The sequence below is a fragment of the Xenopus laevis genome, chromosome 4S (genome assembly GCF_017654675.1).
Source record: "Xenopus laevis strain J_2021 chromosome 4S, Xenopus_laevis_v10.1, whole genome shotgun sequence".
In the NCBI taxonomy this organism is placed as follows: Eukaryota; Metazoa; Chordata; class Amphibia; order Anura; family Pipidae; genus Xenopus; species Xenopus laevis.
The window spans coordinates 109,121,570-109,137,968 of record NC_054378.1 but is presented as its reverse complement, the minus strand read 5'-3'; the positions used below and the strand labels follow the sequence as shown (position 1 = coordinate 109,137,968).

At 40.6% G+C, this 16,399-nt stretch overlaps 1 protein-coding gene across 8 annotated transcripts in view; it reads right to left on the bottom strand.

Annotated features, from left to right (window-relative positions):
* Window positions 1-16,399, bottom strand: part of itpr1.S (inositol 1,4,5-trisphosphate receptor type 1 S homeolog) — a 136,702-nt gene that overhangs the window by 10,082 nt on the left and 110,221 nt on the right. For 4 of the 8 annotated variants that reach the window (XM_041591267.1, XM_041591269.1, XM_041591266.1 and 1 more), the window contains 18 exons: window positions 15,883-15,930; window positions 15,453-15,579; window positions 15,171-15,361; window positions 11,312-11,495; window positions 10,989-11,242; window positions 10,265-10,465; window positions 9,737-9,847; window positions 6,555-6,650; window positions 6,278-6,400; window positions 5,635-5,742; window positions 4,081-4,273; window positions 3,476-3,598; window positions 2,388-2,563; window positions 1,808-1,972; window positions 1,525-1,720; window positions 1,373-1,450; window positions 1,138-1,283; window positions 748-913 (listed from right to left, as the gene is read on the bottom strand). In XM_041591267.1, the coding sequence (XP_041447201.1) occupies window positions 748-913; window positions 1,138-1,283; window positions 1,373-1,450; window positions 1,525-1,720; window positions 1,808-1,972; window positions 2,388-2,563; window positions 3,476-3,598; window positions 4,081-4,273; window positions 5,635-5,742; window positions 6,278-6,400; window positions 6,555-6,650; window positions 9,737-9,847; window positions 10,265-10,465; window positions 10,989-11,242; window positions 11,312-11,495; window positions 15,171-15,361; window positions 15,453-15,579; window positions 15,883-15,930 (2,686 nt within the window). 8 annotated transcript variants of the gene reach the window in all.

Genomic DNA, 16,399 nt, shown 5'->3' with positions numbered 1-16,399 from the left:
TCCTATGACAGTATCCCTTTAAAGGAATTGTTCAGTATAAAAATAAAAACTAGGTAAATAGATAGGCTGTGAAAAATAAAAAAATGTTTCTAATCTTGCTGAAAAAGGCAGAATCCCGAACCGAATCCTGGATTTGGTGCATCCCTACTCTTGAATCTGAGCTGAATGCTAAGGATCAATTGCAAACTCACTTTACAGTTATGTCCCATGTGGCCCCTCCTTAAGTCACTGACTAACTAGAGAGCTGAAAAGCAGGAAGTAGTGTTCTGGCTAATAAGTTACGACATCCGCTCACTCCAGCCTTTATACATTACATTTTTGCCTAACTATATTGAAAAACAGTTTTTATTTTGCAAAGCCTATCTATTTAACCAATTTTTATTTTTAGACTGAACTGTTACTTTAAATATTCTAGTTTGGCTTTCAGGCCACTGAAAGTGCTGACACGAAGACACATCACCAGTAACATAAGGCTGTTAATTTGATCTGGGGAAGGACCAACATACCAGCACATGGGATTCCATCACATTTTTTACTGGTTTTATAAACTGCATTAAAAATTGCCATTTGTTGCCTTCTATTGTGATCAATGTTAAGGACTAAAAAGCACAATAGGATTTTAGCCACTAGTCACCTGATATGCTCCAGTCTATCCCCACTAAACCCAATGGCAGTGCCAGGTGTTTTGAAGCTGTGTTTTTGTAGGACACTGATAAAAAGAGAGCTCTGGACATACACACAACTTACCACAGATGAAGCAAGTGGTTTTCAACACTTCCTCTTTCTTTTGCTTCTCACTCCTCAGATCAGCAAACGTGTCAATGATAACTCCAAAAATGAGGTTCAACACGATGATGATCACCATAAAGAAGAACAGCAGATCGTAGATAACACGAGCAGCAAAGAGCGGTTCCTGAAAAGGTACAGTGGTACAGTGGTCTACAGAAAGTATTATTAGAGTTGGATGTAGGGCGAATGAAACAGGAGGGTAGAATCCTCAAAGGCAAGGATAAAAAAAAACTACTGCAAGTTGACCGTTGCCCAAAACTTTGGCTTATACTGAAAATACCTCTGGTGCAGTCACAGCATGTGCTCCTTTAGCTATAAACACAAAATAGAAAATTAGTCACAATTTACCTCTTTAGATGGTTTACGGAGCACATCTCCTACTCCTCCACCACTTCTCAGTCCATGGCTCAGCACAGTCACAATACACATCAGCAGCGTTTCACATGTGTGTTCCTTCTCCTCTTCTTCCTCTTCTGTGACCTGGGCCAGTTCTTCTTTAGATTGGGGATCAAACAATAAAATCAGATATTTCAAGTACTATCCCCATAATATCCCACGCATTATAATAGGCGTCAGAGCTTACCATGGGTACAGTTGGTGTCAGATCCCACCCGACAAACCTCTGGATACAAAAGCTCTGACGTCATGGTGCCTCCATTCTCTGGAAAACAAACCATCACTGAGATAAGGGGATCTTAAAATGTGTAGATGGCAACTACAAGGACATTTGCTCACCTGTGAAAATGGTTTCATTCTGCAGCCTATCTACTTCCAGTATGAAGTCATCCTTGAAGAAAAGATAACCAACGATGGAGAAAAGGTAGACCAGGATTAAAGCCAATACTGCTGTGAGGATGATGGAACGTCCATTTCTTGTTACACTCTTTATTACATTGAGTAGAGTTTCCTCCCGGTAGACTAGATCAAAGAGCTATAAGGAAACAAGCACTTTATCCATCTGTCTTTATCCATTTCAAAAGGACAGCTAAGTTTTTAGTGACTTGTTAGAGGATCTTACCAAGAGACTGTAGAAGAATTCATGCACAAATACACCCATGGCACAGATCAGCAGATAAAGAAGGTGATACAAAAACTCAACATCCAGGACCATCGCTCCATATCCTCTAGTAAATGTGCCACGATTCCCCACAAAGCTTGTCAAGAAGATTATCTTATTGCAGACCTAAGAATGTGGGTGACAAATACACATTTATTTTGCACATATAGCATGCAAACAATGGTTTTTGTACACATTGACACAACATAGGCTTTGCAATAGAGAAGGCATGAAACAAAACATTGGTTTTATAGAACTGTTACATTTTAAAACACAGGTTTTAAGTGCTACCTTTGCATTAAAAACTTCACATCCTGCACAGAGCTATTTTATTTTAATTTACTTTTTTTTTTTTAATTAAGTATAAACAGCCATTCCCCAGCAGAGCAATTTAACTGGATATAACCTAAACAAACCATCTGAATTTAAAACAAGTGAATCAGTTACTCACAACAGCAGCAAATATTTTGCCTCACAGTGTTAAACTACACCTTCCATGAATCAAGTACATTTGGAATCCTGCGGAGTTGAAAGAACTCACGTTAAAAGCTCCTAACAAGAAGAGAGTGGGCTGCAGACCAATGGAGAAGATAAGGCGTAGGATGGTAGAGGCAATTAGAGCTCTTATTCCGTGTGGTTTTGGAAGGACGATGACAATGGCCAACGATACCAACATAGCTGTCCAAAGCAAGCCAGAGAGACGGGAGTCCAGTGTCCCTAAAAGAAAAATGACAGTTGAGATATTTGGTAGTGACTCTAGTGAAGAATTCACAGCTGTAAAAACAGAATCTTAAAGGGATACTGTCATGGTTTTTTGCTTCAAAAGGCATCAGTTAATAGCTGCTCCAGCAGAATTCTCCACTAAAATCTTTTTCTCAAAAGAGCAAACAGATTTTTTTTTTTAATTTAATTTTGAAGTCTGACATGGGACTAGACATATTGTGAGTTTCCCAGCTGCCCCCAGTCATGTGACTTGTGCTCTGATAAACTTCAATCAAAACTCTTTACTGCTGTACTGCAAGTTGGAGTGATATCACCCCCTCGCCTCCCCCCCTCCCAGCAGCCTAACAGCAGAACAATGGGAAGGTAATCAGATAGCAGCTCCCTGGCAGATCTAAGAACAGCACTCAATAGTAAAATCCACTGTGATACATTCAGTTACATTGAGTAGGAGAAACCACAGCCTGCCAGAAAGCAGTTCCATCCTAAAGTGCTGGCTCTTTCTGAAAGCACATGACCAGGCAAAATGACCTGAGATAGCCGCATACACACTAATATTACAATTGAATAAAAAAAAATACACTTGCTGGCTCAGGAATGACATTTTGGGGGTTATCTATCAAGGTCCGAATATCCGAACCTCGAATAATTAGTAGTTTTCAGAGGAAAAGAAAAACTACAACCCTATTTTTTTGGGCTTTTTTCTTCTTAAATAAAGGTTCATTCGCGCATTCGGAGTTGGTTGGATTTCTAATACTGAGAAATTCGGATCTTGATAAATAACCCCCTTAATATGGGAGTGTGAATTATTTGCTGTGTTTTAGAAATAAAAACTACACCATAAAAATCATGACAGAATCCCTTTAAGTCATTCAAGGTACAGAAAGGACAATCAGTATATTCACTAACCTCCATGCACATTAACAAATGGATAGAAGAAAGCAACGAGCAGATTCATTAGAACAGCCAAATTGAAGGAGATGCTGCTCCAGAAGGTCATGTTCCTAGAGCACCAGTACAGAACCTGCTGCGCTGCAAGATATGATTGACAGGCCATAAAGGCTTCAATGTTAAAAGCAACACAATTTAATGTTGGGAGACATTTCCAGCCAGACAAGCAAACCCCTTGATCATTATACTAAAAACCTCAGGGCAGATTTATCAAAATGTCAAAAAGTCTAGACTATTCCTCGAAAAAGCCATACTGCTAAAACATTTCAGTTTTTTGTTCTTGAATATTCATCAGCTTGTCCCTTGAATTCTCTCGAGTAAACTGCACACGTTTCCCCTAGAGTTTAATGGTAAAGCAGCAAGAGAAATTCCATTTAAACAAACTTGAGTGTTTGTAGGTTAGAGCTCTCAAATTCATTCAGCAAGAAAATGTGAAATTTATTTTGGAGGGAGAAAAGTGTTTAATTTGTTAACATGGAAATTCAACCTTTGATAATCAGCCTCCATAAACCAAGATAAACATTATAACCTGCTTATATTGTAGGCAATACAATTCCACCCACCTCTCAGCTTCTTCTGCCAGTTCATCTCATTGAACAAATCCTCAGAACGCTGGAAGAAGTCGTGGATTTTGCTACCTTGTTCATCCCTCTCAGTCGTGTAATAAATACGCAGCTTGGACTCTTTGGTAAGAAACTCGCAGATACTTGGCACGGGGAACACTATCTGCTCCATGGTACGGTCCAGACGCACAATCTAAAATTTCAGAGGTGGAAAAAGCCAATTGTCAGTTTCCTCCATGTAGGGGCAGATTTATCAACGGTCAAATGAAAAATTCTAATTTGATATAAAAATGTTAATTTGAAATTAGAATTTTCGCATTTTTTAATGGTCAAAACCAATTAGGAAGTTATTCAAATTTGATTAGTTTTTTTAAAAAAATTAGAAAATTAAGAACTTGAATTCGAATATTTGCCACAATCAAATTTGGAGTTGTTTGCAGCCTTCCTGACATTTAAGGTTTTTTTTTTTTTTAGGAGGATAAACCCGAATACAGTTTTTAACATTTGAATCAAATTCTATTCAAGTTTTCGGGCCGATTTAATCCATGTGAGTTTGTAAAATTCGATTTTTTTTTTTATTAAATTTTGAATTTATGGGAGTTTAGGGAAGTTATAAAACTCACATGATTTCGAAATTAGACCACTGATAAATGTGCCTCTAAGTGTAACCAAACACTAACAGGGGTTATGCAATAACATGGCTATCAGTGATGTGCAGGTCGGGTTTTTCCTGACCCACACTTGATCGCAACTCAACCTCCCACCACCCGCATCCGTCCGACTTCCGGGTCTCTTTTATAGACCCACCAATGGCATGACAAAATGAGCGGGTGAGAGGCGTGCATCTATAAAATCTCAAATCGGAAGTCTGCATTTGTAAGGTCATGGAAAGGAGCGTGCGAGGTTGGCCCGAACATCGGGTAAACCCACGGGTATCAGGTCGGCCCGCACATCACTAATGGGCATGGATCGTGGTAACTAGATGCTTTTCTAAAGACACACAGATGAATAAAAGCTTACATCTGATTGGTTGCCAAGGTTATAGGTAGTGATGGGCAAATTCATTCGCCAGGCATGAATTTGTGGCGAAAAATTTGCCACGGCGAAAAAAAAATGAAAATTGTCGCGTGTCAAAAATTATTTGGACGCCACTGACTTTAATGCATTTGTACAAACTAGTCGTGTGTATATTAATTGTAGCTCATGTCAAAATTGTCGCGCATCAAAATGATTTTGACGCCCATTGAATAGACAATGCATTTCTCAAATCTTTTCAATGTTTCATGAATTTTGCAGCGAAACGGGACAGATTCGCCCATCACTAGTTATAGGTGCAATGTTACATTAATTTTGTTTCATACACTGTCCTCTCATACAGTACATATTGTTTGGTCTGCATTTCTTGCACCCATGCATACTGCTGCTGCTCCTTTGGACAGCTCACAGCATTTCGTGCAGTGCAAGGCAAGACAATCATGTCGTGCATACTTGACTGTGTAAAAGCAGGGTCCATCACACCCACTTTTAGATTCTGAAATGTATGATCTCCCTCACCTCAATCTGTGCAGTATGCTTGGCATAGAACTCGAGCGCCTCATCTCCCTCCCCTGTTTGCACTCCAGGTTTAAGCATATGTTGCAATTCCTTGTTGTGCCGTGCAAGCTGTGTAGGAAACTCAGGGATTAGCCAGATACTGCAAAAATTTAAAATTAACATGCAAACGCCGCAAGAGCAATGGCTTTGAGAGTAATATAAAGAAAAGTCAGAATCTCTGCACGACTTCTAGTAATAAAAGCCTTCCATTCAAACTAGTGAATAGTAAATGCTACCTGCTACTTGGTTGCTATGCGTTACTAGACCTCATTCAAAAGTTATGAATCATTGCCCCAAAGCATGACAACAGCATACACCCCTCCGCTTCCCCAGTACATGATACTGAAACACGTGGGACTGTACAGAAGCCAGAAGTTCATACCAGACAAATGCATTTACTTTACACCACAGGTAATAAATCAAGACTGTGATTAGAGGCTTTTATTGAGAATAGCAGGTTTCCACTGTTGCACACGTGTAAAAACCTGGCACGCACACACACAGCTGCAAGAATCTGGGACACTGTTCATGGGAAGGGCACCACACACATAGTTCTGGCATTATGCAATAGACACAACCTCAATTTATTATATAACAAGCCCACCTGGTGTGCCAGGATATAAATATTATGCCCCACATTTCGGGGTGAGGCAGCATAATCCTCCCCACTCTCACCATCCTCAAACTCTACCTCTCCCTGCAGATAGGCTTTCTTTATCACCTCCACCTGTTAAAAACACAGAGGGATGCAATGAAAAAAAAAACAAACAGGTGATGCACAGAGAAAGATATAATTGGGGTTGGAGTGAGTTCTGTAAATGGTGTCTGGGTCTACTAGGATTAGGAACAACATGGATCCAGTTTTCTGGTGCACAACCAACCAGTTCCTTTGGCCTCATATTGTATAGGATCCGTTCTGCGTTCTCGCTGTCGTGCCGACTTTCCATGATGGCAAGGAGCAGCTTTGAAGCATTATTCTGTGGGTCAGAAAATATTTACAACAGCTCTTAATATTCTGCAGCCTACACATAGTATTCAATCAAGCCAAGACTTCAAGAAAGGAAGTGGACATTGTTCCTCAAAATTCAAATTCCAACATACTCTAGGTCAGTGATCCCCAGCCAGTAGCTCGTGAGCAACATGTTCCTCCCCAACTCCTTGTATGTTGCTCTCAGTGGCCTCAAAACAGGTGCTTATTTTTGAATTTCAGGCTTGGAGGCAAGTTTTGGTTGTAAAAAACAGATAATGCCAAAGGGAGCCTCCTGTAGGCTGCCAATCCGCATAGGGGCTACCAATAGCCAATCACAGCCCTTATTTGGCACCTCCCAGGAACATTTTACAAGCTAGTGTTGCTCCCCAACTCTTTTTACATCTGAATGTTGCTCACGAGTGAAAAAGGTTGGAGACCCCTGCTCTAGGTGGAAATATATAAAAAGAATATATTTGGCAAGTAGGAAGAGATAATGTTTAATATTAAAAACTTTACTGTAGAACTTTAAAACTGTAGCTTGACTAGACAAACTATGGTTTGCTTTAACTAGACAGAACGGTTATTCACTTTGATAGCCCATCATCTACCGAGAGCTGCAAGTTTGTCTTAGGTTGACATAGGTCGCAATTGCCAAAATATGTCAGTCCTATTATTACAGGTATGGGATCGACTCACCAGAAACCTCTGAATTACAGAAAGAACATCTCCCATAGACTCAATTTTATCCAAATAATCAATTTTAAAAAAAAAATATTTCCTTTTCCTATATAATAATAATAATAATAATAAGCAGTAGCTTGTCCTTGATCCAAACTAAGATATAACTAATCCTTATTGGAAGCAAAACCAGCCTATTGGGTTTACTTAGAGGCACGTTTATCAAGGGTCGAATTTCATGTCCGTTTTTTATTAAACTCCCATAAATTCGACTAGTCGAAATTTATTAATAACCGATTTTTTTAAACAAAATTCTATTCAAATTATAAAAACTTGTTTCGAGTTTCTTTTATTTTCGGAAGAAAAATTCGAATGTCAGGAGGGCTACAAACATTACTAAATTGATCCCTGGACCTCTCCCATTTATTTATACAGTAATTCGGCAGGTATTAGGTGGTGAATAGTTGAATTTGAGTTCTTAAAGGGCCAGAGTACAATAAATCTCGAAATTCAATTTCGAATTCAATCTCGAATCGAGTTTGGAAAATTCACAATTAGAATTTGAGTGTTTTGACTAAAAAAAAAAAAAAAAGTTCGAATTTTCATCTGACCCTTAATAAATCTGCCCCCCCAATGCATGAAGATCCAAATTAGAGAAAATTCTGCTATCCAGAAACCCCCAGGTCCCAAGCATTCTGGATAACAGGTCCCATACTTGTACTGTATTTAAAGGAGAACTTAAGCTTAACTAAAGTAGTAGCTAGGAATGTTGTACATTATGTTTTGTGCTTCAGTACCAGCCCTAGGCAACCACAGCCCTTTAGCAGTAAAGATCTGTGTGTCCAAAGATGCCCCAGTAGCTCCCCATCTTCTTTTCTTAGCTTCTCAACAGCTGCTCAGAGCCCACTGAGCATGTGAGTGTCTCAGACACTTTCCAAGATGGTGACAAGTTTGAAGTCCTGGATCATTGCTGCTATTGACAAGCTGAAACTTTAGGCTGGTGCAATAAGTTCAGTATATAAAATATGGCCTTTTTAGCCATATTTATTTAGGGTTTAGTTCTCCTTTAAGGCTGCTACTTCTGCTTAACACTGGGTTCGGGAAGTGAAATGCATGGTTAAACTTCATACACTTGGTTTGCAGTTCTCCACTGATATCATCACTGAGGTGATAGAATTGCTGGCAACTTTATTTCTAAAATTAGCCACTGAAGGCAGAAAGCTGTAAGACCCTAACTGAAATCCACAAGGGTCACATTTTTCCTGAAATAAATGTTCCAATATAATTTAGTGTCAAAGCCTGCAACACATTGCAGTATATCCTCTATTATTCAGTCTACTGCTGAGTGATTTAACTACTGGGAAACTGTAATATGGAAGGCTCCCTGCAATGCTACAGGGGTTAAACATACAATATCTCTAATGCAGGTATTTCATTGGCTTATTTCTTGCAGTGATTTATTAAAGTTAGACATATGATAGTTGTGAAAAGTAGTAAAAGGTATGGGATCAGTTATTCAGAGTGCTCTGAATTACGGTAAGGTCATCTAGCAGAGAGTCCATTTTAACCAAATATTTCAAAATGTTGAAACATATTTCCCTTTTCTCTGTAATAAAACAGTACATTGTACATGATTCCAACAAAGACATAATTATATCTTTATGGAAGGCAAACCAATCCCATTGGGTTTATTTAATGTTAAAATAATATTTTGGCAGACTGAAAGTATGGTGATGCAAATTGCAGAAAGACCATTTATCTGGAAAACCTCACATCCTGAGCATTCTGCATAACAGGTCCCATACCTGTATCTGAAGGAGTAATGGTAAAGCAGTTTCTCTCTTGTTTAGGTTGTATTCTGTTTAGTGCACAGAGGTATAAAGCAGCACTGCATGCCCACCCCCCAGCCTGCTAAAAAAACACTTTTAAAGCCAACTTTTGAAACCATATTCAATCATTCAAAGAAGTTTCCCCAGACGCAGATGTGATGCCTGATGAGCAGATGTTGCGGTTTAACTAGACCGGTACGGGTTGCCTTACCTAGACCGGTACGGGTTGCCTTACCTAGACCGGTACGGGTTGCCTTACCTAGACCGGTACGGGTTGCCTTACCTAGACCGGTACGGGTTGCCTTACCTAGACCGGTACGGGTTGCCTTACCTAGACCGGTACGGGTTGCCTTACCTAGACCGGTACGGGTTGCCTTACCTAGACCGGTACGGGTTGCCTTACCTAGACCGGTACGGGTTGCCTTACCTAGACCGGTACGGGTTGCCTTACCTAGACCGGTACGGGTTGCCTTACCTAGACCGGTACGGGTTGCCTTACCTAGACAGGTACGGGTTGCCTTAACTAGAAAGGTATGGGCTGCGTTAACTAGACAGGTATGTGTTTAGTTTAAATGAACCGACAAACCTTGAGCTCCAGAACCAGGTCCATTCTCTTTCGCCCCAGAGGGTTGATATCATTCAGGATGAGAGCAGTGATTATGTCAATGCCATTGGACTCATGAGTTGCTATACAATTCTGTGGGAGGGATATAACAAGAGATCAATGGACTGGTGAGGGACACGATCAACTCTCTGAAACATTAAACCTTATAAAGATGCAACAAGACTACGTTTAAGCTCAGAACAACAAACGCTACACAACAAATCTTCATTCATGCCTATTACATAACAATCATTTGCACGTTTTGACCCATGTAAGCCATGTGTAGAAAGGTGCACCCAAACATTTCCTAATATCTAGTGCAAGCAGCCAGATTTCTAAGCTTACAATACATGAAGGCAGCCTGGGGTGTGACCTGGTTACATAATAATGTGGGTAGCAGTGTCCCAGAAAATAAAACGACACGTGGATTTGCAGCAAGCTCTTGGAGCCTATTATAAACATAACAACAACCTCCTCCCTTTTCTGCTTATTCATACACCAATATCTGACCTGGTTCTCATGACACGGTCCTTGACAGTATTCAGTCAGACTTTCCAGAGTCTGGTTAATGAGAGCCACATTCTTCTCATTAATGTAGAGTCCAAGAAGGCCCAGCCCACCTGTGGTGCTACCACAAATGCAGTCCAAAAACTGCAGGGTCTCACACACTAGATTGTAGTTGGATTTGTTATTTTGACAGCGTAGAAAATTCTGTTTGGAAAAAGATGGCAATGAGAGCAACAAGAAGGAACCACACACAACTATTCCTCTTATGGCATTAGTTTCATCCACCTAGTTTTTCCAATGTAAGATACATACATTCAATAACACCACCAATGCTTAATGCACTTCAAGCTCCATATGGTCCCCCACCCACACTGCCTTCTAGGGATGGTGCAGGTTTTGGGATCTTAAAAGCTGGAAAGCAAAATGCAGATGTTTGCGTGGAAACTGAAAGCAAGGAAATGCAACTTGCTGTTTCGTTACAGAGGTGGCCACAACTATGGGTATGACGGCCAGGGAACAATAAGGTGGAACTTGATCCCAAAAGGTGGTATTATTCCCACTAGAGCCCTGTGCTGTTCCACCCCTTGGGTATTTCTTTTTTTTAAAAAATTTAAATCCCATCTTTTTATTACTTCCTCAGTACAGGAACTCCCAATAGTAGTCTCCCACAGGGGTCAAGCAATCTTTTTGCTGGAACTTTATCGGACAATTGAAATTGGGTTTTTACCTGCAGGTCCCTGTTATGGTTCTCACACAGCAGCTGCAAGAAACGCAGGATAGGCTGCATGATGGTAATAACTGCACTCATTTCCAGTTCATCCCTGCCTTTTTCTGCAACAGCCATCACGCCTTCTCCCAAAGAAAAATGATCATCAGGGTCGGCCTCCCGACGGAATGAATTATATGCCTTCTTTGTGGCAACAGAAGCCTCTATAAGCTGCTCTTTGGCCTCCTCTGTTATTTGCCCACTGGGCTCCCGAACTGAAAGAAAATTCTGTGGTCATCTCCAGTAGGGGAAATAGTAGGTAATCAGTATTAACTAGGTCATACCTCTTTGACGGTGAGGAGTCTCCCTCTCTGACTGCTCTTCATCTCTCTTCTTGCTCCCTAGATCACTAGTGTTTACGGTTACAGTGGCTTTTATCTCTTGTTGGGCAACCTTCATCCGGTCAAAAAAAACTTTAAAGAACTTTTCAGACTTCTTGTCTTCTGTTAGTCGGCTGAAGAAAGAGTGCTGTAGAAAAGTAAATGGGTAGAATGAGGTTGTGAGGTGGAATCATAGATCACCACTGCATCAGAGGTCAGGGGATGGCCCCAAGACTTCATTAGCTCCATTGTATCCGGCCTTCAAAAACTTTCACGGTGTATAGAGGTTAATGCAGAGCATGTAGATTCCCCCCACCTTGGTCAGCACAGACATATCCAGTTTAGAAATACTCTTTATCAGATCATGTACAATCAGGTTTATTCAAACTCTAGAAACAGCTCACTAAGTATTTCTATATATGAACAGATGTGTTCAGAATAAAAGCAGTCCAACTTCACTAACCTGATCAATCACTGTTGTGGTAGAAATTATATTTCTACATGGCAAATAATTTACTAGTAGGTGTAGTAGAGTAATAGAAAACCAACAGTCATGACATGCATGCTGCCGAGTCTGTGGCCTTTAATCATTAATTGAGGCTTGTTCAAAATAATAGCAGTGTTGAGTTCAATGAAAGACTGCTCAGCTAAAATGATCTCAAATGCTTTGAAATGGTAACCAAAACCTGTATGAATTGGAAGAACAGCCATGGCAAAGACTCAGCCAATGATCAGCTCCAGGAAGATCAAAGAAGATCTAATGTTACCTGTGATATTGTTACAATTAGAAGACGCCTATGTGAAGCCAAGCTATCGGCAAGAAGCCCTCGCAAAGTCCCATTGTTAGAAAAAAAAAAAGACGCGCTGAAGGGCTTAGAATTTATACATTTACTGGCCTAAAGAGAAATGGCGCAACATTTTTTGGACTGATGAAAGCAAGACTGTTCTTTTTGGATCTAGGGGCTGCAGACAGTTTTTCAGACGACCCCCAAACACTGAATTCAAGCCACAGTACAGTATGAAGCCAGTGAAGCCGGTGGCACAAGTATCATGATATGGGAATGTTTCTCATACTATGGTGTTGGGCCTATTTATCACATACCAGGGATCATGGATCAGTTTCAATAAATCAAAATATTTGAAGAGGTCATGTTGCCTTATGCCTAAAAGGAAATGCCCTTGAAATGGGGCTTTCAACATGCAAAGACCCTAAACACACAAGTAAATGAGCAACATCTTGGTTCCAGGCCAACAAGATTGACGTTATCAGTGGCCCAATCCCAGGACCTTAATCCAATAGAAAATTTGTGGGGTGACATCAAAAATGCGGTTTGTGAGGCAAAAGCAAGAAATGCAGAAGAACTGTGGAATGTAACAGGGGCCAGAAGTTGGTAGACTCCATACAACACAGATGTGCAGCAGTTCTCAAACACTGATTATACAACTACCTATAACCCTGGGCCGGTGCAGTTTTCTGCTGATAGGAGCACCAGCCTGGGGTGTCAGGTAAGTAAATCACTTAGGGGTGCCTAACATTTGGCATCCACAAGTGCAAAAAGATTTTCCTTCTCCTTTAAACACGCTGCTATTATTCTGAACACAACTGTATATATGGATAGCCAATACGTGGAAAACACATTTCTTTTGAATGTTTTTATGTAAACATTGAAGAAGCCCTTGCTTAAAAAAAAAAAAGTTATTTGTAAATATTTCAAATGTAATTGCTATAAAAATCAGCATCTGAGCAACTTGTTTGCTAAACTCCGTTGGACTGCAGCAGCTGCTGGGAAGGCTAAGCCTGCAGGCCAGTTGGGGGATATCTGTGGAGAATGCAGTCTTCTATAAACTCCTGCAAGCTCATCATAAAGAGAAAATACAATGGGATCTTCTGTACAGTGTTGAGAATATGGAGATATGACTTATACAAGCAAATGTCTGATCTGCAAGGAGGATTTGAACCACAAAAGTCCCAACAACTGCTGTTCTTGAGGGATTATTTTGCAACTCCCTCATTTTTAAAGTGATGGGTGGAAAGAAACCAATGCTATGAGGTTCTCCCATGCAGCATCGCCATAATAGGAAGCTTATCTTGTTTCTAAACCTTGTCATATTTCATTTTTATCTCTCTGACCCTAAATATCCCCAGGCAATAGCTTTATAGACAGTCTATAGAGGCCTTGAACATTGGATTCCCCTGCTGCAAACCCCTGGTCACCATGTGAACTGTGCTCAGCTGTGCGTCAGTGACTCTGCAGTTAATACTCTGCCCGAAGGTTTAGGGAATATCTAGCACAGTAATGTCATCAGCAGAAAGTGAGACGCTTCCCCAAATCTCCAGAGAAAGAACAGTAACTATGGCAACTGCCTCTCGCCTCACTGTGGCACTCTGACGCACTACTCTCGGCCTGGCACGTGGAAGGAGGAGGGGGAAAATGAGGCCAGCAACTCATTAAATCTCCTGCCTCTAGCAAGCTGATATAAATAGACCTTATATAACCTCTCTGCCAGACTGCAATGTGCTTGTTTAGTTCTGCATCACAAGGCAGACGCTCCTCTGTTCGTTAGTTGGGTGAGGTGTGAGCAATTGGGAAATTACTGCACTGCAAAGTGGAAGAAAAGCCATGGGATAAACATGTAGAATATTTAATTTGAATAACTCGCTAAGCTATATGGAAAAAGAAAACAGACATGAAAACAGTAAAATGCTATTTTTTTTCTCATACATAGATTAGTGCAACCAACCCTCAGTCCCAATGCTGCTGCAAGTCATATAGCCACTGGTCCCTTCTGACAGTTACTAACGTGGCATCACAAGTAGAGGAATCCTATGCCTCGACTATATTTATAGGATAATGATGTGTAGCCAGCAGTTGTTTGCTGCTGAGCACCAACCTTTATAATTCTGATGGCCATGGGGTAAGAACTGATGAATGTATGTTCGAGGTCACATTCAGAGGTCAAGTGGCCTGCTTCGGGGTGAAGCCACACCTTGAATGTGCAGTGAATGTGCAAAATGTGGGGCTTGATTGTGGCCAAAACACAACTGCCTGTAACTAAGGACTCACTGAAATCTTTTAAGGTCTTTATAGTTTACGGCTGTGATCCCCCAACTAGTGGCTTGTGAGTAACATGTTGTTCACCAACCCCTTGGCTGTGTTGTTACCAGTGGCTTCAAAGCAGGTGCTTATTTTTGAATTTTTGGCTTGGAGGCAAGCTTTAAAGGAATAGTTTGTGTACAATTAACAACTTGGTAGGTAAATAGACTGTGCAAAAGAAAAAATATTTCTAATATAGTTAGCCAAAAATGTAATGTATAAAGGCTGGAGTGACTGGATGTCTAACATAATAGCCAGAACACTACTTCCTGCTTTGCAGCTCTTTAACTCTGAGTTAGTCAGTGACTTTAAGGTGGGCCACATGAGAGAACTGTTTAGTGAGTTTGCAATTGATCCTTAGCAAGGATTCAAAAGCAACAGTTATGACCCATGTGGCCCCCTCAAGTAGCTTATGGGTTACAAGCTGGTAACCAATCAGTGGAAACCAAGAGAGCTGCAATCAATATTCCTTTAATTGCATATAAACTAGAAGTAATGTCAAACAGAGTCTCCCATAGGCAGCTAGCCACCATAGAGGCTACCAAATAGACCAACCACAGTCCTTATTTGGCATCCCCTGGGGCTATTGCCATGATTGTGTTGCTGCCAGACTCTAAATTTAAATATGGCTCATGTGTGAAAAAAGGTTGGGGACTCCTGATTTACAGTATGGGGTGTGTTTGTGCACAGTCAAAACCCTTTGATTTCTTGCAATAACATAGCCTCACCTGGATAGTAGTGTTTCCTCCTTCTAGCAAGGCAATGGCCAATAGGATGCTTTCATGGAACACGCGATCACTGGTGGCATTCATGATTAAGTCGATGACTAAATCAGAAGCCCCTTGCTTATCAAGGTGACACTGAACATCCGAGAGAGACATCTCACTCCGACTAAGGGATCCTGATCCAATACTACCACCTATTTGATAAGTAGAGGATTAGAAGAGTTTAAATATATGGATAGCAATCAAGCTCATATAGGCATTATATCGCAAAATTTGGACACCAACCTCCAGACTTCCCACTGCTACCTCCAGATAAAGGGCCATTTCCAAAACTTGTCAGGCTCTCTCTTCTCCCAGCTGGCCGTATATTACCATAGTACCGATTCACTAAAATTACCCTTAAAGCTTCCCCCTAAAAACAGAAGAAAAAAAAAAAAATTGTTTTTTTAGCTGGCACTGGATCTTGTGTGAGACAGTATCTTCCGCATGTATTAAGCAGATATGCCCAATATTACAATCTCTGAACAAATTCACATTGCTCCATAATTATTTTACATCCCCAGCACACAGCATTAAAAAAAATGATTTAATTGAGTGAACACAGCACAGAACAAGAAAAATGCAGACAGACTATGTAACCTACCGCTCAACAGAAAAAAAAAACAGCTTGGCAGACAAGAGAGGTGGAATATAAATGGGCAGAAGTGCTACCTACCCTCTTGATATCCTCCAGTTGTCTCAGAGGCTGGGCCTGGACATGCTCCTGTGATCATGCAGAGACTTAATTCATAAACAGAGCAAAAACCCAAATCCCAGGGATCCCCTCACAGAGACGGGTGGAAATAGAGACACTGGGTATGGAATGACTGGATGGTGTTCAACAGCCTTCTGGGCACCAATTGAAACTGCAGGTACGTGACCCAAATTATTACTTAGATGGTCAATCTTATAAATTGCTTTTAACACTTTGCATATTTAAATTTATACATGATTGGGGGATGCCATTTAGGTTACCACTGCTGAAACAGTACAAACAGCCATGCAGCACTTGAGTGATAGGAGTTTACCACTGCAGAAACAGTCTTTATAAATACATTTTGGTCACAAGCACAAGTTAGGTAATGATATTGCGCACACGGTTTTGGGGGCCTTTAAGGGGAAGGAGCACATCTCTGGCTAGGATAAGTGCTGAACCAAGTTAATTCCGGATCCTTTACTAGACAATCTGGATG